The sequence below is a fragment of the Parasteatoda tepidariorum genome, chromosome 6 (genome assembly GCF_043381705.1).
Source record: "Parasteatoda tepidariorum isolate YZ-2023 chromosome 6, CAS_Ptep_4.0, whole genome shotgun sequence".
In the NCBI taxonomy this organism is placed as follows: domain Eukaryota; kingdom Metazoa; phylum Arthropoda; class Arachnida; order Araneae; family Theridiidae; genus Parasteatoda; species Parasteatoda tepidariorum.
In genome coordinates, this window is record NC_092209.1 from 58,923,750 (window position 1) to 58,948,538 (window position 24,789).

The 24,789-nt window shown below is 29.9% G+C and overlaps 1 protein-coding gene across 1 annotated transcript; it reads right to left on the reverse strand.

The window, feature by feature from the left end:
* Positions 1 to 2,084: 2,084 nt before the first annotated feature.
* LOC107448488 (adult-specific rigid cuticular protein 15.7) lies at positions 2,085 to 23,233 on the reverse strand. The gene is made up of 5 exons (XM_016063686.3): positions 23,116 to 23,233; positions 9,796 to 9,920; positions 6,773 to 6,859; positions 4,646 to 5,245; positions 2,085 to 2,394 (listed from the first exon to the last, which is right to left on the reverse strand). The coding sequence occupies exons 2-4, from the start codon at positions 9,805 to 9,807 to the stop codon at positions 4,664 to 4,666; spliced, it is 681 nt and encodes a 226-aa protein (XP_015919172.1). The 5' UTR covers positions 9,808 to 9,920; positions 23,116 to 23,233; the 3' UTR covers positions 2,085 to 2,394; positions 4,646 to 4,663.
* Between the last annotated feature and the right edge of the window lie 1,556 nt (positions 23,234 to 24,789).

Consider the following 24,789-nt stretch of genomic DNA (forward strand, 5'->3'; position numbering starts at 1 on the left):
ATCAAAACAAAATCGATGTTAAAATATTGCAATTTTTGCCCAAAAAGCAATTATTAGGGAGGCTCTTATTTTTCAAATTCTTAACAGTTTAGCTCCTACCCCTTAATTTTATTTCAATCAACAAAAAAGTGATTGGTGGAAAATTATAGGGTTAATCAGACAACTCTAAGGGACCCGCATCGATGATGAAATATTCTAATTTTTGTCCCAAAAGTAATTTTTCATGGGATTTCCTTCATGAGAGATTCATTTCAAGATTTATGTCATTGTGTGGGCGTGAATTTAAAAATTAATCTTCATAATTTAAAATATATATTAAGCTTTTCTTAAGTCCTACTTTTCGATGAATAAAGCTATTATATTATAGTGTTAATTTTAGTTAAATAGGGAAGAAAAGTATATTGAATATTTAGGGCAGTTAACATAAATAATCGAATTTCGTTTCTGTTAACGTGACCTCTTAAAATGTTACCATACAAAAAATTTTCAATCATGTCTCGAAAAGGTATGTCTTGAGAGTAAATATGCTATTGAGCTGAACTGAAAAGTGATATAAGTGTTGTCACCACAAAATATAACTTTGATTTATGTTAAACGTAATGAAACTATTATGACTACATTTTTTCTTCGGCAGTAAGAAAAATACACCAAAATTGTAAATGTTTCTTCTTATGTCCCGTTCACATGCAAGAAAGCACTAATTGTTCAATCGATATAGAGTGTAAGTATTCTTACATCCAGTCATGATAATACAATATTGTTTTTTCTAACAGTATTTATTTATACACTCTGTGTTTTCGTGTTTATTTTCCTTCATGCTTACGTGCTATAAATAGAATGTGAATATGACTATCCGTTTAAAAGTTGGCTGCAGAGTGGAAGTATTTCCATTTATAAAAATATTTTAAAGCAAGACCTCTCTCCTTCTGACTATTAGGCTACAGCATTTCAAATAAATAAGCAAAAAAAAAATTTTTGCTGGTAATACTAGGAGACTCCGCTCGCCAACACCAGTGCTGGCCTCTTATTCATTTTTTTCTTTTCCCTTAAAATTCAGTATTTTTCAACAAAATAAATTTTTTGATTATAAATTATTATAATTTTGTGAGTAGATTAATTGAAACAAAATGAACGATTACTTTGATTTGAGAAATAATCCACTATACTTGGAAAAAAAATATTTGAACTTAGAAATGTGTGGTTCAATAAGAAGTAATTTTACTTGTTAACGACAACCTTATATTGTATTTTAGTACAAATTACGAAAGGTTTTTATCCTTCTTAAAACATTTGTATTTTTTAAACGATTTCGATATAAATGTTAGGGTTTGTATCTGGCAATATCAGATCGCTTTCTCTTATTTATATTTATCCTTTTTTTAACTTTTGGCATCAAGTCAAGCGCGAGCTATTATTAAATGGATTAAAATGATCTCAAGAGAGAGAAGTTTTTTTTAACAATGGAAAATTAATTATTATTGAAAGAAACAATTTTAAAAAAATCGGGAAAAAGCTCTTAAAATTGCAATATTAATCTTAAAATTGCAAGCTCTAATAGTTGCAATAGCAAACTGGAATTTCGAAAAGAAAAAAAAAACTCAACGTAAGTTTTAATTTTAAAATGATGGCCCCTTCAGCTTATAAAAACTTCAACTCTTGTAGCTACATTTTAGCGGGCAATAAATCGGCTAAAGTTTCTTTTTTTTTTTAAATTCTTGATTTTAACAATTTTAATTTCTCCAACTAATAATTGAATCTTAAATTAAATTTGTTTTTTATTACATCGAATTTCTTGTACCTATTTTTACACACCTTCGCACTTTCAAGTTTCTTCTGCAAGTTTGACCTGATAAGTTTTGCACAGCAAAACAGAATGCTAAATTAAATGGATTAAATGAATAATTAAATAGATTAAATTAATTATCTTGCTACGATATAAGAACAAATCAAAAAGCCCACTTATTTTTATTTATTTTATTTACTTTTTTTATTATTTTATTTTTTTTGGTAATTTATTTTTATTTACCGTATGTTATTTTGTATTTGTATGTTATTTTGCATAATTCGTATCATGAGACATCTAATGTAAAATAAAATTATTTATTGTCGTTTTTTTATGTTAGATACAGATATGTATGGAAAATATATATTAAATATATTAACATGAGAGAAAGTGCTTGCAGATGTACAAAGCTAAGACACAATGATGAAGATCTGAAGTTCCTAAATCCATCCAACCCCATAGTATATAGAGATGAATACCTTTAAAGATGTTGATTTAAACATTTTCTTTGGATGTTAAAGATGAACTTTCTTTAAGATCAAAGAATAGTAAACCACATTTTCATCACGGAACAGTTATCAGCCACGAGGAGTGGGTAATTTGTCCGTTACCTAAGTAAGCAATAAAACAAAAAGTTAACAAAATTAAATATCTATAAAATTAAAATTCTGTACAGGATTTATAACACTGGAGAGCAATTTTCTGTGCATTTATACAAATGCTTGATCTTGCCTAATTCAGGTGTGAGGATACAGAGTTTTTTTTTCTTTTAAGATAGTTTTAGTCTAGTTTTTGTCAAAATGTACAAGTTTAAAAAACGTTTTCCTATAGCAGTGGTCGAGTAAATGTTGCGGCAAACTTCTAGGGGAGTCAGGGTACATCATCAGGACTAAAATTGTATAGGAACCCTAGCCTGAAATGTCACCGGACGCGGCTAGGGGCGCTTCCCCTAAAAAAAATTCTGTTCAGGAGCCCACGTAAAAGCAGTTCATAATAGGAAAGCGTACCTAACAGCGTATTTCCGGAGATGGGTTCCTATGCAATTTTAACCCTAATGATGTGCCCAAACCCCTCACAATTTATCGCAACAGTTATGTGACCCCTATTATATATAAAAATTTCAAACTTAAACATTTCGTCAAAAAATGTAATTAAAAAAAAAACTGTAGCTTGGAAAGAGAAGCCGATTGCTGATTTGAAATCAACAATGCTAAGTAAAAGTATTTATATTTAATTTATCAAAAAATATCACTAATATTTTTTAAAAATTTTATCAATCAAAAACTATCAATAATAATCAAAAAACATTTTTTGCACTTGTATAAATATAAATCGCACTTATTTTCGATCAACTTTTATGTATAGGAAATCGTTAATATTTTTCTTTCCGTAATATTTTAACTCCATTTTTTTAAGTTGTCAAAAGAGCTCCCCCCCCCCCATATTTTGAAAACATACCAGTATCAAACTTTCCTTTATTAGTCTAACGTGCTTATGATTTTATAAGTTTGAACTTGAGAAAATGTTTAATGATGAAAAATAAATTTTAAAAATTAAAGTTGAATTATAACTTATATTAATGTCATGCTCATGACGATGACGACCATGTCGATAATCTTTGTGTGTGCCAGTCTAGTTCCTCGTATGACAGTCTCTATGAACATTGTTTTGTGTCTAGTTTTACACAATGTCCATACAAGACCCTTAATATATAATGTGAATTCCGCGTACTGTTGTAGTTTTACTTAAAAGATCACTATTATGCTTGTTTTAATTTACGACTTCTAAGAAAAGCTTTAACTCTTGGAAAATTTCATTATTTTTAGTTTCTTTAAGCCGCTTTTCCTGTTTCTTCCAACTTCATTAAGCTCAGAGATGGAAGGCATTTGTCGATTTATGTGCCAGTTTAATTACTGTTTATTATTTTCTGATGCCCAGTGTGCTGTTTGTTTGTTATATTTCTTTTGAAAAAATAATCTCTTAAGTTTTGATTTCAAACCAAAGAACTATATTGTGCAACTATATTTGCTGCTTAGTTATTAGCTCGTTTTATATTTAAAGCAAAACGGTTTCTTACTATTGGTTTGATAAAATTCCCAACATTATTCAAATGTATTATTCAGCAAATTTTTTTTCATAATTTGTAGTTTAATTTAATTTCTTTCTTAATAATTCATTAACCCTTTCGTGCCACTAAAATATAAATATGCCATTTAACAGCACTCTACGTACCTTAGATACGCCACTCTGATTTAGCTAAATAATTCGAGCATAATGGACAACTAGTAAAATTTTTATTTTGTGACGAAGCTAAGTTAACAGAGTTTAATGCCGAAACGTAAATTATTCCCTCGCTTCATCACTGTTCTGAATATAAACAAAAACCGTTTCTGAATCCTGTAAAGAGGTTTTCCCTTTCTCGAACATACACAAAGCAGAGCTTGTTGTGTAATAGAACTAGATGAACCTCTTTCCTTGTTTCAGTGTTTACCTTACTTTTGAGGCAAATAAAAGCATTAAAACCGAAGCAAATCACCTGATCATTGGTTTATACTAAAAAAAACTACTGTACACAGTAGAATACCGTATCTTCAGATTGCCTCTGCCTAATAATTTTTTAAAGAATAAAAACTGAGAAATTGATAAAGATAAAATTAATATTTTACATGCAAGTGTTATTTGGTTAAATTTACGCATGTTGACCTCAAATTAAATATTAATCTATTGAATTATGATAAAACACTTGTCTCACCAAAATTGGATAAATGCCTAAGCGTTCTAAATATTTTCGGCTAAATTCTTTCAAAGCACATCTCGGCAGAAAAATTTAAAAATATATTTAGTAAAAGAAATCATGTTTACCATTGTCTTCATTGAAAATTAATAGTGATATGCTTTGGCAAGTCCAACACCATGTCCATGTCCATAAACTCCATGACCATAAGGACCATGCCCATATGCGCCATGTCCGTAAGCACCATGGCCATAAGCTCCGTGTCCATAAGGACCATGACCGTAAGCTCCGTGTCCATAAGGACCATGACCGTAAGCTCCATGTGCTACGTGTGTTGCATAGCCAACATGAGCAGGGGCTGCAGCATAAACTGGAGCAGCAACGTGGGCAGCGTGTACAACTGGACCAACGTGTTTAACAGCTACTGGAGCAGCATATGCCACTGGAGCAACATGTTTGACTGCGACTGGAGCAACTGGAACTCCATAGGGGCTTGCAATTACTGCAGCTGCTGGAGCACTTGCAGCGGTTCCTGGTTCGTTAGTCTTTATTGCAGCTCGGAAACCGTGGTGATCAGCAACGTATTCAACTCGTCTTGCTCGACCATCGATGTCATGGATGGTGTAAGCTCCTTTCTTGTTGCCATGTCCATCACCGACTTCGTATCGTCCATTGCTGGCACCTTTTCCGTCAACGATGTCATAGTTGAAAGCGTAATTGCCTAAGTTCTGAATAAATATCATGGATTGAGAATTCAGTAAAATATGCAAAATATTATTTTATAAAAATACTTTTTTTTTACAAAAAATTTCGATTTTTTTTTTTTTTTTTTTTTTTTTTTTTAAAGGAAGTAATTTTTGATCAAATGGTAATAAAAATATTCCTTCTCAAAATTTAAATATACTCGTATCTAGAGATACATTTAAAGTAATTTTAAAACTTTTTTTAAGGAATTTAAACTATTTTATAATTTGAAACTTTTAAGAAATTAAAGGCTTGTCTTTAATTGTAAATTCAGTTTTTTTATTGGTTTGTGAAATATAATATCTCAAATTTTTATCTTTTTCAAGAATTATTAAAATTAGGTATTAATGAAACTCACGTTTAAATCTGTGTTTATTTTGAACTTCTTGAGAGAATGCTATACCACGGGAGAAACTTTTCATCGCAAATTCTGTTTCACCTCCATAGGTAATTTGAAATACAGAAAAAGTAAATAAAGGCAAACTTAAAGTAAGTCATGCAGTTTCACTTGCAGAAGAAAAAAATTCAAAATATCAAAATGCAAACAAACTATTAGAAGAGAACTTCCCAATTGCGTAATCCTAACTTATCCTGTCATAATTTGCTTTCATTTTGAAAATTAAGGCAGGGATAGCCTGGTTGGTAGGACATTTGGCTCATGTTCGTGAGAACGTGAGTTTGAATCCCACCTGTTGTTGGCTGGTGAGCGTTAAATCTGTAGGGGTCACAAAGTCCTCCAAGTTCCTGTAAGTAATCAATACCTATGAGGGGCACTGAATTGGAGATTGATCGTTTTCTGGTTCGGGTCAATATTATGATCTGTGGATGAATGAATGGAGTATGATTGCGTCCTCCCTGTAAAACGGGCTGTGACGTGTGTGTGGTTGGCAAAAGATGACTGAAAAACAAGAAACACGCCCTCTGCCTTAGTTTGCTTGATTTTCCAAGCAGGCTTGCTGGTATTGGCAAGTAGCATAAGAAACAACAACAACATTTTAAAAATTTCTTTCCAGCATTTCAAACTACATGCTTTGAAACTCTAGGTTTGCCCAAACTCACCTTTTCTATACTTTAATTTTTAAAAAACATATGGAGGAGAAAGATAATTTGCAATGAAAAATTTCTCCCATGGTATACCGTCCTCTTAAGCTTTTTAACTAAATAATGTATAATATGTTAGAAAGAAGAAACGTTTTCAATAATTCTAACTATGAACAAAAGCCTTAACAGTAAGAAACAAAAGTTGGAACGAAATTATTACTTACAGCGTCTCTCAAAGCCTACTAAATTTAAGACTATCTCAAACGCTCTAAATTAAAAATTATTTTAACATCTTCGACATTTGAATAAGTTCAAGTCCTAATCGTCAAGAAAAAAGACTTATTTAAGTAAAAGTATTCTTCATTAAGTAAAATATTTTTTACAAAATAAATATTTTTCCGTAAGTAAGAGATAAAAATAAAATGTTAAATGTTTTAAAATATTATATAATATAGAAAAATATTTTTTACATCCTGATGCCTGGAACTAACACTTGAACCTGTGTGAACCAAGCCGCTGGCATGAACGGCAACAGCTACTAGAGCAAGAACAAGGACCTAAAATAAATAAAATTAAAGAAAAATTATATCCCAAAAAATTAATACAATTATTTTAATAAAATTTTGTAAATGATATAGGGTTCTCAGGGATCTGTCCAGACGTTTTGTGAAAGGTCCGGTTTTCGTGAAACTGTGAAAAAATTACTTTCTTTCAGCCAGGGTCCGCTTTTATGAATTTGTGCAAATAGGGTCCGGTTATTGCAAAAAACTTTTTCAAAAAGTTTTTAAATTGTAAATAGATAAAAGATGATGCTCGGCACTGTAAAATTATAATAAAAAAAATTAAATTTTCAAAAATAAACAGCAATTGCTGCTTCTAAATTAGAGATGCAACAATACAAATATTTGGTATTTAGCTTATACTGCTGAAAGCAGAATATTAATTTCGGACGAATAATGGAAGAATCGTCTGCCGAAGACAAAACTTAATTCGTTTACATCCATCTTTCTTGTTTTCTGTCCTGGGAAGGGTTTATTCGATTAACAAAACAATAATGACGATAAAAAAATTTGTGAAGGGTCCGATTAAAAGAAAAATCATTTTGTGAGGGGTCCGTTTTTATGAAAAGATATTTTGTGAAGGGTCCGTTAACGGACCCAAATTTCTTCTATACAGACCCCTGGTTCTACTCCTTAAATTATATCTATACATGCTATTAGTTTTATGTATTAACCTTTATAAAAGTTTTATAAGATTGGTATGCAATTCTCATTCCTTTCAATTTGAATTTAAAATTTAGATAGAAAAAAAAAAACTATATTCAAGGGTCTTACCCAGATAACATTGTAAGGTTGATTTTATTGTTGCAACAATTTATCACAAAATCGCAACGAGGTTTATAAATGATTAGCAAATAAACCATGCAAACTTGAATCAATGTTAAACTTAAATATGCTAATTTTTACTCTGTGAGGTTTCAAAAAAGCCGTTTTATGTCAAAATTGAATCTTAAAACACTAATATTCATTAAAAAATATTTGCACTTGAGAACGAACCCTAATATAACTAGGGGGGAAAGTTCAAAAACAAGGTTTGCAATAAAAGCTAAGAAATTATAATTTTTTGCAAAGGTTTATACATGTCTTTATTCAATCTTTAAGGAGATAATATTGGCATTGTAGCATTTGTGTTTTGTAGGAATAACAATTAACTAGTTAACCTCATTGTGTTCATCAAAAGAAACAGCAAATACAACGTTTACAGTAAAATTGCTTGCTATCTGGGTAGTTAAAATTTTTAAGAAAGACATCAAGCTCGTTTTTAATGTTTTATTTATTTAATATTTAAAAAGAATAATATTCTTTCAGTTCTTAACATTTTATTAAAAAGAAAAATCTCTCTTAACTTATTTTAACTTTTAAAAAAAGTTATAACAATAATTTTATTCATTTTTATTAAAACAATATACATGATTAGTTAGGATAATTTTAAAAAACCTAACTAATTTATTATTGAAAAATTCCATTAGAATAAATATATTTTCATTGAAGTGTTGTACTATTTCAATAAAAATTATTAACTTACAGTTAACTTACTTAATTTTTTCTCACTTTAAATGAAGAATAATTATTTATCCTGGTTGTTTAATTCATTTGATAAAAATGGCAGATGTGCTAAAAATTTTGCTTAAATTAAAAATATATATATAATAATACGACCTATCAGATTATTTATTTAAATTATATTTAAGTTTTATTGCGAGAAAACTTTAAAATTATTGAATATGATATGCTTAGATGCTGAAATTAACAAAACTCAAAAATATGATTCGATTAAAATTTATTTAATTTATTTTCTGACAGTAAAATCTAGTATAAATTTGAATTAAAATAACGCAAGTTTTTTAAATATTTTTATTGATAAAATGAAATTTAAGTATCAGTAATGAAGAGATCGAGGAATTTTAAGTTAGGAGGAGTTTTATAAGTAATAACATTCGTAGTTGATTAAAGTTTGAAAGTTGTTGAAGAAACACAAATATTTTTTTTTTTTCATAAAAACTCATTTCAGGAAAGAGCGATTGTTTCGCGCTTAAATTTATGAAATAAATAAAATATTTAATTTAAGTACATAATAGTATTTCCAGCTTTATGGAACCAAACTTCAACAATTAAATACAATAAATAATAATAATGCACTTACAATAATAAAAAAGTAAAAAATGAAATATTTAAAACTGCAATGTTTTAAATATTTCTAAGACAGCTTCAAAGAAAATAAGAACAAATAAACTTAATTTAAATCGTTTTGTAAAACTGCTAATGAAATAATAAATAAAATTATTTCTAACTTTGAACTTCGAAAAAAATAAAAATTGATAGAAGTTTTACAGAGAAAAGAAAACATGCACAGTTTCAATTTTAAGGAAAAATTTAAAAACTTCAACAAATTTTTTTTTTAAATGTCAATGTTTATTCGAAAAAAAAGTTCATAATACTATAATCCATAATTGCTGAAAAACACAGAAATAATTGTTTGTTTTTCCTAAAATGCATTACTAAGAAACATGAATTTCGAAAAAAATGGGATTGTACAGTGTAGTTTGAACTAGCACTTGTTATATTCATGTTTAAATTAAGTTATATAAAATAAGCAATACATGACTTATTTTTTAGTATTTCCAATTTCAACTAACCAAATTTAGAATAATAATACTTAAAATAAAAATATAAGATTTAAAAAACAGCAAACATTGCAAGATTTAGGAAGACAAAAAAAATTATTTAACATCATAGTTTAATTTAACATCAAAAAAAAAATAATAATAATAAATTTAATATGCATCCCTATGTTTTGTTAAATTACCCAAATGGAATTATACAAAAAATTAAATTCTTTAATTAGAATTAAAAATTACTTAGAAATTATGAATATGGTCGGAGACAAAAAGAAAAGAAAAGGTTCTTCTATGGGTAAAAATAAAACAACTTACTTTGGAGATCATTTTGGTATAAATGTGTGAGAATGCAAAACGTTCTGATTGCTTTTTACCATCGACTTCTGAGTCTTATATACTATTCTCAATCGCCGAAGAAAAAGACCTTGCACTATACAGGTCTGAAAACAAAGAATAAAAAAACGGGTAATAATCGAAAGCACTACTTTCAATCTTTAACAAAGGCCCCTAACATAAGGGAAATCAAGTTAAGCCTCAAGAAAAAAAAAAAACATTCTCAGAAAACTGGGTGGGTATGTTGTTAAAAGAATATGAAACACCGGTAATTTTAATCTTGTTTATTTACTTCTTAACTTTCCATTTCCTACTTTTTTTCTCCTCCTTTATTTTCGATGAATATCTTCACTAGTATGGTATGCAGACGATTGCTCAGCGATATCCTTCACCTTTGAATTCTGTTAGTTAAGGGAAATTCTGTTCGAAGAATGGACTAGTTAGAAATTTTCTTTCATTAGTAACTAATACCGATTTTATCAGCTGATTTTATTTTAAACAACAGTAATGAAGCATTATCGAAAATTTTGATGATAATTGTTATAAAACATTTTATTGTTTGTTTTAGAAAGTAGTTCGTACATTTCATATGTTCTCTTATTTTCGAAGGAAAAAAAACACTCAAACAGTAAGTGATAAACTAAATTATGAATTAAGTTTTAAAAAGAATTTCAAATTTATCTTTTTCGAAATAAATATGTTGAAATATTGGATAATGGCTGTAAAACAAATAATTTTATATTAGAAAAAATTTTGAGAATTAAATTTAATGCAATACTTGAAACAATATTTTTTTAATTTATTTTTTATTTATTTATTTTGAAAAAAGTAAGAGACAAGGATCTTGTACAACTACAAAACATTTACGTAAAGTATTAATAATAATTAACTCTCAAAACTTATCCTAACCATGAATATAAAACTAATTAATTCACAAGAGGTGATTATAGTCTACGAAAACGAAAACAAAAATTCAATTATTGTCAAGTAAAACACAAATTAAGAAGAAAATTATTTAGTTTAGTCAAAAAAGTTTTGTTGAAGAATTTTATTGTTGCTGTACATAATTCAACAACAATTAGGGAAAGTCATAATTATTGCATGGAATAAATATCTTTAATAATTATCAGTTTATTTCATGACGACGTTTTCTTGTCCGTTGTAGTTTTTATTAAATGGATTAGAGATAGTTAGGATTGTTTCTAACCCAGCCAATAATTGTCCGCAGAGTAAAACAAATTTCATTTATTCTAATTCTACGTTCTCTCGGGAATTTTTAAAAAAAATTTTTTAAAGAAATCAGTACCTCAAATTAGCATCATTCTCGTAATTATTGTGGACACATAGACTTTAATTCTGCAAGATAAATTCTAATGATAAAATGAATATGCTCTCCATTTTTATTAAATTTAATTTTGATACATCATTTCACTCGCTGCTTCATTAATTTTACATCAAATCCAATTAAAAATCGGCTATATCTTTGTGGATAAGCAGTAACCAGGGTTAAGCACATAGTACATTTCACCTCACTAAAGAAAAAAAATGATATAGTTTTGAATTTTAGATTTGTTGTACATACAGTGTTTAAAAAATTAAATAAATAAATAAACGGACTACCCTGAATAACTTCTGATCTAATGATCGGATCTTCACGTTCTACGACTCATTCTCGATGGTTCACGGGGGTGACTTTAAATAAGCTAATTAATTAGTGCAGACGGTATTTTAAATTAGAAAATCAGACACAAAAACGCACTTATTCTGAATAAACATGCCTTTTTTTAGACGGATTCGGATTTCTGACTCCCAAAACATAAAGGTGTACCCGCATTTGGGGAAATATAGTTTCAATAATTCGGTCAGGAGAGCAGTCGTTATCGAGAGCTGTTTTTTTTTTTTGTCATATCTCTAGAACTTTGAAAGCAAATTGAAAACTTTTTGCTCACGAATATAAAATTAGTTTTTCCAAAGATGATTCCATGCAAAAAAAATAGCTTTTAGTAAATATTTATTATTTTTTTTATTTAATTGTAAGGAATTATAAGGAACATTTTGATTAATTTCATTTATTTTTTTAATTTAACATGGTATTAAAAAATGTGAGCAAAATCAGTCAAATAGTTCCTGAGAAATCAAATTTTTAATATCTGACTTTTTAAAAATTCAATTTCTCAGGAACTATTGGACTGATTTTGCTGTAATTTTGTATTTTGTCATGTAACATTGCAGTCTTTAAAAAGATGCAAAAAAATCGTCAAAATGTTTTCGACTATTATTAAATAAAATAATAAAAAATAATGAATACTTATTAAAAGTTATTTTTTGCATGGAATTATCTTTGGATAAACGAATTTTATAATTGTGTGCAAAAATTTTTAAATTTGCTTAAAAAGTTCTTGAGATATAGCGAAATATGCAAAAAATAAAATTAACATCAAGAGGTCCAAACTTTGGAGCGCTCTCCTGACCAAAACTATAGGAACTATATTTGCAGCTACCTCCTATATTTTTTGGGTCAGAAATCCAAATCCGTCGAAAGAAAGGTATATTTATTCAGAGAAAGTACGTTTTTGTATCTGATTTTGTGACTCAACGTATCGTCTGCACTTATTAATTAGCATATTTGAAGTCACCCCCTCGAACCATTAAGATTGAGTTCTAGAACATGAAAATCCAATCATTCGATAAAAAGTTATTCAGGGTGGTCCGCTTTTTTGGCACACTATGCGTATACTTGATTATTAAGGGATACATTTTTATTCTGACCTACATTACAAATGTGCTTCAATGTGAATTTCATGTTTATTTATAGAATGCGAATTTCAGCTTTTATATAGTATATTTTACGTTAAATAGGCGAAAATTTTATTTTAATTCTTAAACATATATTTTAAAATTAATTGCAGGTATTTGTTATGTCCATATGCTGTGATGTCTTGTGGGGGAAATCTACTGTAACATTTCAAAATTTGATTTTGTCTTCATTTCTGCTTGTTACAGTATCAGGTTGGTTTTATTAATTTATTTTTAATAGATATTGTTTTCCCAATTTATGTATGGCAACCATGAACTCAGACCACTTGCTTGTATGCCCTTTACTGGACAAACAATCTCAAGAGCCGGGTGATCTCTGTAAACTTTACTGGGATGCCAGAGATCACATGAACTCTCTGAAAAGACTACTCCTCATTCTTCATTGTATATATATTTTTTTTTCTTACTTTAATTTTACCTATGTGTTCTTTTTGTGTTAATATGCGTTTGTCATGTGTTTTCTTTGTTTGTCAATGTAATTTTATTCCTTTTTACTCCTTGTTTATGTCCACTTAAAGTTGAACATTGTATATGGATTAATAAATAAAGCCATATGTAACAACATATATGAGGGAATAACAAAAAAATTCTCTCATCTAAAGGTATTATAATTCCATGCAAAAAAATAAATAAATAAAGTTTAATAAATACTTACTATTTAACAATAGTCAAAAAAAATTTTGAATAGTAAATTATAAAAATTTTTACATCATGTTAAAGAATGAAATTTCACAAGGCAAAATACGAAATCTGAGCGAAATGGGTTGTGTAGTTCCTGAGAAATCTAGTTTTAAAAATACAACTCTTTTAAAATTCGAATTCGCAGGAACTATTCGACCGAGATAGGGCAAAAACGCAAAAGATAAAATTATCATTAATGGGTCCAAACTTTGGACTGCCCCCCTGATCAAATTATTGGGATCATATTTCCCAGATTGCAGCTACCTGTTATATTTTTAGGGTCAGAATCCCCGATGCGCCGGAAAAAAATGGAATGTTTTTTCAGGAAAAAGTGCATTTTGGTGTCTGATTTTGTAACTTTAAATATCGTCTGCACCAATTAATTAGAATATTTCAGGTTACCTTCTCCAGCCACTTAGATTGAGTCCTAGAACGTGATGATTTGATCATTAGATCTATTTTTTTTTAACCTGTTGCACGCCCTCAGCCATATACGTTCAGTTTTAATGTTGTTGTTTCTAATATCATTTGTCAATATCAGAAAGACTATTTTTGGTAAAAGCAAGCGAATTTAAGGCAGAGGGTGCATTTCTTGTTTTTCAGCGGAGACATCCACTGCCAAGAATATTACTTCCGCCACACACACGTCACAGCCCGTTTATAGGACGAACCCATTCCTTCATCATCAGATCGTAATTTTGAATCTGAACCAGTCAACGAACAATGTCCAATTCAGTACCCCTAGAGGTATGATTTGTTATGGGAACATGGAGGATTTTGTGAGATTTAACGTGTACCAGTCACCATTCACGGGGACTGACTTCACGACCTCTTGGACATGAGTTTAATACCTTATCAACCAGGCTATATATGTACCCATACTATACTAGTACCCATAAGTTTTTTATGCTAAAAATTACTTCAATTAATAAAAAGAACAAAACTTTAATAGTAACTTATTCTTTACAGAATTCCTCAACAAGAAAAGTAAAATTATTATGGCTTGGCTACACTAATGTTGTTATTTTCAAGGTGCAGAAGTGATATAAAAAGCATAAAGTAATTATTCGGCAGTTAGTACTGTTGAATCATTTTGAACAAATCGTTAATATTTGATTAAAAAACATATCGGATATATTTAGTACATATTAAAATTTATTAATTCGTAGAAACGTAGCAACGAAATTAGCTGTTATTGTTTTCTTTTTTATAAAGCAAAAAAATAATTAACATTAGTGCAAATTTGTGCAGTTATCGTTCGAGCTGTAGCTTTACTTAGTTACAATCGTAAGTATAATTTAACTTTTTATGTAAGCTTTCAACGAAAAGTCTAAATTTTGCAATTTTTACATTTGTGAAAAATATGAAGAACTGGGAAAATCAGAAAGAACGAAATAAATTACCTCTTTTTATCTTTAATATGTAATCTTACCTCTTTTTATCTTTAATATGTAATCTTACCTCTTTTTATCTTAAATGGTAATTATAAATTTTATAAATTACCATTTATACTCAGCGGCCACAAATGTGGATGTTATTTTATGTATTTATTATTTTTATATTGATTTTCCTCTTTTTATCTTTTTATATTTCTATTAATGTAAGATAGAGCAGTGAGGGCACAGGGAATAGAGCATTTGCCTTCCAATGAGGTGAACCGGGTTCGAATCCCAGCGATGGCTGGTCGATGCGAATCCGCATCCGGCTTATACCGACCACAGTACTGACGTAAAAATGTCCTCAGTGGTAGACAGATCGTGGGTTAGAGTCCCCTTGTCGTCAGGCTATCCGTGGAAGGTTTCCGCTGTTTTCCTCTTCGTGTAACGGAAATGCGGGTTAGATCCATCAAAAAGTCCTCCACGACGGCAAATTTCTTCCCAGGAGTTCTCTTGTCTTCTGGATCGGGTTCAAAATTATAAGGGTGGGGAGCTGAACATTAGTCGCTGTAAACTCAAAATTTGGGTTTGCTGTTCAACGACGGTTATATATAATATAAATTAAATAAATTATTTTTAAAAAAATCGTTCCTGAATCATTTATGTTCTTTTATTTAATTTTTATTCCCTAACGTTTACTAGTGCAACATACATTAAAACCCTCTTTTTTTTTGAGGAGCTCAAAATTTGCTTTAATTTATTACATTCTTTCCTAGACCATCAAGTTACCGAAATACGGAGATTCAAAGCTCACAAATTTTAAATATTCAATCAATTTAAAGATAGAATACGTAACAATTTCCAGTTATATGAATGATATATAGATAAAACGTTGATTTCAATTAAAACCTCAATTCATGGAAAAGACAGGTATAAAGAGGACTCTATAATAAGCTGCTCTTATAGAAAATCCTTAATCTATATTTTTAGTAAGTATGTAACAAATTAAGTAAAATCATGAATTTTTTTCATCAAAAATCATCAAATCATCAATGATGAAGGATATATATATATATATATATATATATATGTTACCGGCAAAGTATGAAATCCGGCGCTGTATAGAATGCCTAGACATTGTATACAATGCCTAAAACTAGCTGGCGAAGAATGAAATGATTTATATTTCACACATTGCCTAGGCATTCTATAGAATGCCAAATGCGAAACCAGCAAAGTATGAAATAAACGTCCTGATGAGGTTATCATGTAAATGATGTGCATGTTACTGTGAATGACCGAAATCGGTGGTTGTTGACTTTCACCGGTGAATGCTGACAATCACATAGTCGCTTTGGTGAATATCTGAAATATTTATAACATCCGATTTTATATTAATTTATTCATGGATATAATTACATTTATTCGATATTTTAATACTTACTGACGATAGATTAGAAGAAACATCAGTGTAGGATATACCGGGCAAATGTATACCGGGCAGTGGCACATAACTAGAAAAAGTTTATATTTCGGACATTTATCAAAGGTCTAGTCATACTAGGTCTAGTTAAGTGCCACTGCCCGGTATATATTTGCCCGGTATATCCTACACTGATGTTTTTTTAAGGTTCAGTGCCTTTGCCCGATATACCCTACACTGATGTTTTTTTAAGGTCAAGTGCCATTGCCCGGTATACCCTACACTGATGTTTTTTTAAGGTTCAGTGCCACTGCCCGGTATACGCTACACAGATATTTTTTTAAGGCCAAGTGCCACTGCCCGGTATACATTTGCCCGGTATACCCTACACTGATGTTTCTTCTAATCTATCGTCAGTAAGTATTAAAATATCGAATAAATGTAATTATATCCACGAATAAATTAATATAAAATCGGATGTTATAAATATTTCAGACATTCACCAAAGCGACTATGTGATTGTCAGCATTCACCGGTGAAAGTCATCAACCACCGATTTCGGTCATTCACAGTAACATGCACATCATTTACATGATAACCTCATCAGGACGTTTATTTCATACTTTGTTCCATTCCACGGGTACGACTAATGTTCCATTCCACGGGTTTGTAATTTTGAACTCCACCCAGAGAACAAGGTAGCTCCTGGGTCAATCACTGGTATAAACTAGCCTTCGTGGAGGTTTTTTTGATTCAACTAGCCCGCATTTTCTTTACACGGAAAGGAAAACCTCCCATGGTTATTCCGATGGTAAGGGGGCGGATTAGAATCCATGATCCATCTACCACTGAGACTATATTACGCCAGCACTTTGGTCGATGTGAGCCGAAAGCAGAATTCGTATCAACCAGCCACCATTGGGAATCCAAACTGAATCACCTCATTCGGAAGCGAACACTCTATCCCCGCTGCTCAATGAAGGCGGGATTTAAAACATCAAAGCCAATTTAATTGCCGGAGGTAACTGAGAGAGGATAAGATGTGACTACTGGAAGCATTTCTAAGTTTCCCTTGACTATCAAACTAATTTAGATGTTTCCACCATTTTAATTATTTTTAATGGTAAAGTAAACGAATTTTAATGTGCTTTAAAAAAATTACTAAGACAGAAAATGAGACTAAATTGTTATACGAAATATAATCGGTATTATATTTCGTATATAATAAATGTAATAGGTGCTAAAATTTCGTATTTTAACTATTAAACAAAATTAGTCAAAAATAGTTAAAAATTTGTGAGCTCAAAATTTTAACTATTAACAACAGTTAACAATTTAACTATTTACATCAACATTACAACAACATTTTAACTATTAACAAAAATTTCGGATTTTAACTATTTGAGTTGCGTGACTTCAAGAATTCATTCAGAAATTGGTATTTAACTTTAGCAAAGAAATTGTTAATAAAAAAATGTGTACTCGATACCACCCTGAATATTTCAAAAATTCGAAATTTTTTTTTTTTTTTTGCATTTTTCGAATCTTTGCACCATTCCTAATGTCTGTCTAAAACGATTTCTCGGTACCTAACTTCGTTTGGAAGTTATACCGGAAAATCGAGAGTCGTCGCTAAGCTGGTAGAAAGGCCCGTTCGGCCGGATTAGGAGTGGCGACATTCATTTTGTGTCTCATCCATTCTGTTGACTGTATATAGAAACTTATTGTAGGCATTTCATTTAACGACCATTATATATATGAAATTAAAAGTTTCCCCCTACCATAAGTCAAAATTTTAAACGCGTTTTTCTCAAAACACTGTTTTTTGACCTGGCCTAACGTTTTTCTCATGATCTATACAACGAAATAAGCTGTTCTTTACTTTAAATTACGTAAAAATATATTCTTTAGAAAGTAGCATAGGATTTTTTTGATATTTTTATATTTCAATTTTATATTAGTATTTTAATGAATATTTTTTTAATGAAAACTTTTTTTTTAGTTGCCGCCATTTTGGTAATTTTGCGAATATCAAAAAACCGTTATGCTACTTTTTAGATGATGTCTTTATGTTTCAGAAAATCTAAACAAAATCGTTTTCCTATGTTTCAGGACTTCTAAATCCATAAGGCCAGTGAGGTGTTATTTTTTGATGACCAGCCACACACGGAGCTGCCACAAACTTATTTTTGATTATTTTGTAAAAGAAAATTTTTTAAAATAGACTTAAATTGTAGCTAAATAACATAAGCAAAACAAGGCGTCACTGTATTGTCTCTATTACTTAAAAAAAATTCTTCAAGAGAAACGTTAATATTTTACTATCTCAGAGTGGTGTCCCCCCTGAAGTCAAATAAAGTATTTTGCCATTACGTTAAACAGTTACAAAAACTATATAATAGGCGTTATAATGCCAACCTTTATTAATCTTATTAAACATCATTATTTTTTTTAATATGCAAAACACTTGAGGCTTGAGTCTTTTGAAGGTTACTATTCATTAAGCACTGATACCACGATTTCCCACAACCGTGACCTAGTCAGGTATACTTATGATTTTGTTTCAACGAACCTCTAAAGCAAATTAGTGGTTTTATTTGCAAATGAATCATAGAATTTTATTATTATCTTTTCTAATGATATAAAACATTGAAATGATTTTAATCTTAAATCGTTCGATTTCCATTCTTCCTATAAGTGTGTGACGGAATTCAATACAATTTAAATAAAGGAACAATGTTATTAAACAAACAATGTATTAAATACCTCTGAGGTTATAAATTGGCTACAGTAAATATTACTATTAGTGTGTTGATTGTTCGTAAAATAAAGAATTCTTATAAAACGTTTTACTAACAACTGTGAACTGACGTTTTTTTTTTTTTCGTAACTTTTATATTATTTTATTTAAAAAAAAGTAACAGATTTTCCTTTTTTTTTTAAATTTAATTGCGCAGATTGATCCCGATTTAATTGCGCAGCTGTTCATTCCGTTGTGTCTTTCCTTTATGTTCTTCCTCTATACCAGGGGTTTCCAACTGGCGGCCCGGGGCCGCATCCGGCCCGCGAAGCCTTTTTTTGCGGCTAATTTTCGTAAAAGAACTATATGGGTTTAAAATACTTTTCTCGTTAATAAAAACCTAATTTCTTCGTTTCTGTGAAATTTAACACAACGGTGCAAAAAAATTTATTTCTCAGTTTTTGCATCCAAGAAAATATTTATTCAAATACAAAAATAATCGTGTATGTTGCTCTTTTTTACTTAATTTTTTTGTATTTTGTGAATATAATTTAGCATGCGCGTATCAGAAATTTTCTCGAAGAAATTCTCTGATTTAACTTTTTGAAACAACTCATTTTGGATGGAAAAACTTACACACACATTTGTAAATTTAAAATTTAAATATCTATTCTCTGGTGGTTGTAGCAGACAAACCTCAATTTTCTCATTGAATATTTTGTGTGCTACTATGTAAGTTTTAGTACCAACCTTTTTAAAGTTTTGTATCTTAACAATTAGATATCTGTTGCACATTAATTGTTTAATACATAGGTGCACATTAAAGTAATTGTAGCCCGAATTTTTATTATTTATTTAATATTTTTAAAAATATTATTAATAACAATTAAATATTTTTAAAAATCTACTTCGTATTTTAATTTGTAATTCAATACTTTTGTTTTGTACAACTTGGTAAAAATCTGACAGTAATATTTAATTTTCCTTCAAACATAAAAGACCTGCATAAAATTTTGATAAAGTTGAACCATTGAATTTTTAGCTTTGTCATAACTGCTTTGACTTTATGATTTTTTGACTATATGCAAGATCGAAAGTATTTGAGTATATCGTAAAAAAGTAAAGGAAGATAGTAAAGTTGAGTAAAGGAAAGTAAAGGAAGTAAGGTTGAGTAAAGGAAAAAAGTATATGCCGCTTTGACTATATGCAAAATCGAAAGTATTTGAGTACGGAAATTATTAAGGGAAAGCTGAAAAGTATTTTAAAAGTTGTGGTTTGGTCATAGATTTTAGGTCCAGTATGAATAGTAGAAGTTTTCGCCCTCTCCCGAGTTGCCACCATCTTGAATTTAATGAGAGGGAAGGGTCAAAGGAGACTTCACTATTTAGACAAGTGAGGTATTTTTCCAGTGTAACTTTTTTACTCTGAATCGAATGCGTTAAAAAATAAGTTGATATAACTAAAAGTTCAGTAGTTTCAAAGATTTTATAAAAAGTAATTATTTTTTTTTACTTATCCCTATTGAGGCGTCTGACATAGCTATCTAGACAAGTGAGGTATTGTTTTTATGTACTTCTTTTTATTAAATCAAGTCAAAGCCTTTAAAATTAATAATTTCGCATTTCTAAGGATTTTATGAGTAAATGTGTCAAAATAAGTTAAAAATTATAATCTTTAAAAATTAAACCCTTATAATGTCTAAACTATTTGTCTTATCTACTTGGTTCTCATTCATTTGATTCAGGGTAAGGAATAATCAGAAACTGTATCTCATGTGTCCAAGTAGGAATGTCAGATGCGTAAATAAGTTTAAAATTGCACTGTTTTAAAATCATCTTTATAACTTCTAAACAAGATCTATTCACTTAGTTTCAAAAAGTTACATAAATATCACTTGTCTATGAAAAAATTCTTGAAATACTTGCTATTTTGAGTCCTTTAAGGTACCGGCTAAGCGGATTAGCTGTCCTTAATTCAAGATACAGGTAAGTTCCCGTCCAGAAAAATTGAGAAAATTTCAGATATTAGAGAGATTTTGCATAGCGTTTGTTTTACATTAACCGTAACACTTAACAAGTATTGGAAGAAATTTCCTCGGTGGAGAACTATTTGATGCAACTAACCCGCGTTTGCGTTACATGGAGAGGAAAACCATGGAAACCTCCCACGGTTAGCCTGAGGGCAAGGAGACTCTAGCCCATGATCCGTCTATCACTGAGGAAGATTTTTAACGTTGCGAGTCGGGTACGGAATTCATATCGGCCAGCTATCGCTGGGATTTGAACCCGGGTCACCTCATCGGGAGGCAAGCGCTCTATCCCCTGAACCACCACGGCTCTTGGTTAGTTAATTAAAGCTTACTAATTAAATTGCGGAATCAGACACACGAACAAACTATAACTTAAGAACGAACGGGATCTTAATCCTCATAAAGAAGCCTAATTTCGATAATTCGGTTCCTATAATTTTACCTGAAGAACGAGTTTTTTTTACTTTTTGTGTTATAACTCTTGAGCTATCTCATTTTAATAATTATTTAGTTTTTGCTATTTCAGGAATTTATTACAATCAAAAGATTTCAACTTACAAGTTTGAAAAAAAACTTTATTCTATTCTTCTTAAAAAAAAAAAAAAATGCGTAATTTTGCAAGGCAAAATCTAAATATTGAAATAAGTTAATCGACTGGTTTCCGTGTAATAATTTTGAAATTTTTACTTTTTAGTGAAAGAATGTGAGTTTCATAAATGTGATTTATTTAGAGGGAGACGACAAATTTTGTACCGTAGTCAGAAAAACTACTTTTTTTGTAATTAACTACAACTATATTTTTAATTGATAAGTGATTGCATACTGCTTCCAAAATTACAATCGCTTTAAGGAGGCAAATTTTTATTCTTTAACTTTTTATGCCTTCCTTAACAGTGAATATTTAATTCAAGAAATGCTAGAAAATTATCCAACATTTGAAATAAAGTAACATTGACAGCTGTTGAGCAAAACATGTTCAGCTTTATTGAAATAACATGCACACGTATGTTCTGATTATAAATGTATTGCATTTGAAGGAGTATACATGTTATTTTATTTTATTTTATGACCGCCGTTGAACAGTCGGCCCAATTTTTTTAATATGCTAACCTTCTCTCCTTTCATATAACACAGTATACATGTTAGGAGTGAATTGATAAATTAAGTATAATTCATCGTGGCTAGATAAAATTTAAAATATTAGACAATCGAGACGTTTTCCTTGCGTTCGCTGACGGATTCACGTAAGATTTAGTCAAGTCAAATTCCCAGAAATCTCTAAAAAATGCTGTTTTTTTTTTATTACATTACATTTTTTTAAAAAAAAATATCGCATTACGCAGAAAACTACAAAACAAGTACAGCAGTAATTTCGCTATTTGCAACGCGTTCGTTCCAACCACTGATTTAATAAATTATTTAGACTAATTTGACAGTCCTGGCCAGTAATAAGCTGTTGTGCATTTGAAAAAAAAGACGACAGATTTACTTCGAGTTTAGGACTTTGTCATGTAATGACAAAAATTTTATACCATAAAATTTTTTCAATTATTCAATTAAATTATGTATATAAAAATGGCATTACATATTAAAATAAAGTATTAATTAAAAAATTTTTTTTGTACTACGATATAATTAAATAGTATTGGCGTATCATTCTTGTGCTAAATTATGTTATGTTTAAATAATGTACGTAAATGAACATCACCAATACTAGACGGTGATGTAGAATCGCGTATTTTATTTATTTATTTCGAATAGTTAAGTTTATTTTTCAAAAGCTGTATGCAAAAAAAGGTTCATCACAATCGGCCAAATCAGAAATTGAATTCGATATGAGAGTAGTTTAACGTTCATAAAATTGCAAAAAACCATCAGCTATTGTTTCATACAACTGGAAAACAATAGTCTAGTAAGGTATAATAAAATCGTCTGATAACCTTTAAACAATATTCATATTATATTTCGTTCTTAAGGAAGAACATGAACTATGTTTATGATACGTGACCTTTTCGAGACTAATTATTTAAAAGTGTGTTATCCATTTTATCTTTCTTTTTTTTTCTTCAGATTTTAGTAGGATATTTTTTCAAACATAAGATAAAAAAATTTCAGTATTAAACTGTTGAAAATAAAGAAGAAATGATCAAACGATGCAAAGTAATTGTAAAATTTCTGGTAAAACCACTTTCTCTTAATCGTCTGCACACCAAAAAGTAAATAAAACAAAAATTACTTTCGGCCATCTTGATAGGAATCTTTCGATACAAAAGGAACACCTATATTTTCCTTTCACTTTACCCTAACCCCAACCCACCTTTTCTAATGGATCGTTATTCAAGTACTAAGTAGTCACAGGTACGGAAAGAATTCTCAAATAAATAAATAAACAATTCTGTGACCGTAATCGTCTTGTGATGTTAAAAAATAAATTCGCAAATAACTTCGAAGGGCGTGCTTTCCCGGAAGTTTTTATTCCATTGTTCATTACGCGAAAGCGATTGAACCTTGGTGAAGGACGTTCTAACAGGATAGATCACCGATTAAATGGAGTTATAAGACGGAGAGGAAATTAAATCTCGGGTACAATTTTTAGGTGAAGGTCGAATCAGCACTTCAGTAGGTGGTGTCTTAGATCGTGAGAGAAGGGTGGGTAATGAATATACAGGAAATTCTCAAAGAGAAAATTTTTAATTTTAAGAAAATAAGTGATTTAGTGAAAGAAAGCATATTGGTATCGTTCAAAAAAAATTTGCCTCATTTGTTACGGATACACAAGTCTAAAGAGGGCACAAAAATATGTCATTTTTAAATTCAAATTATAAGGCCTAGAATTCAGTTGTCTCACCATACATGTTATTTTTCAAATGTATTTCAAGTGTTCTATTCTTACTTAATTGTGGACTCGATTAGTTTTGTGGATTCGATTAGGTTTGAAAACTGATTTAATGGAATGGGATTTGCGTACCGATTATGAGGTAGACACTAGTTTTAAAAACGGATCGAATAATAGCAGGTTCGTGTACCGGGAAAAATCTAGTAGGTTTGACTTTTGATAAAAACAGACTGGATTTGAAAACATTAGTGGGTTCAACAGTAGTTGAAATGCTAGCGGGTTCGAATACCGAAAAAAAGTTATTACAGGAAAGTAGAATGGTAATGAAAACTGATCAAATGAATGCAGATTAGATTATCTGTAGAAAGGTGGTGGGTTCCAGTTTTGATCAAAAAAGATCAAGTTTGAAAACTATTCCAATGATAACAGGTTCGAGTATTGATTAAAAAGTAGTGGGTCCGAGCATTGGTTTAAAGAGAGTGCATAGAAACACTGATCACACTATAGCAGGTTAGAATACTGGTAGAAAAATTATAGGTGGAATGATTATCTGCAAAAACTGTTCCAATGATAACAGTGTCGAGTAACGATAGAAAGATAATGGGTTCGACTAATGATTAAAAGAAACAAGTTTCAAGAACTGATTTAATTATAGCAGGTTCGAATTAAGAGGTAAAATTAAAGTTTAGCCTTCTACAATAAGTCGAAGAAGACTTGAAGTTACCAGGACAGCAAGCGGATACCCTCTAGACCAGGGGTTTCTAACTTACATGAGGCCGGGGGCCACAATTAAAAACACAAATCAAATGGCGGGCCGCAACTTTATCAAACTTTTATGTAGGACTTTTTAATGTTTGAAGGAACATTAAATATTACTGTCAGATTTTTACCAAGTTGTACAAAACAAAAGTATTGAATTACAAATGAAAATAAGTAGATTTTTAAAAATATTTAATTGTTATTAATAAGATTTTCAAAAATATTAAATAAATAATAAAAATTCGGGCTACAATAACTTTAATGTGCACCTATGTATTAAACAATTAATGTGCAACAGATATCTAATTGTTAAGA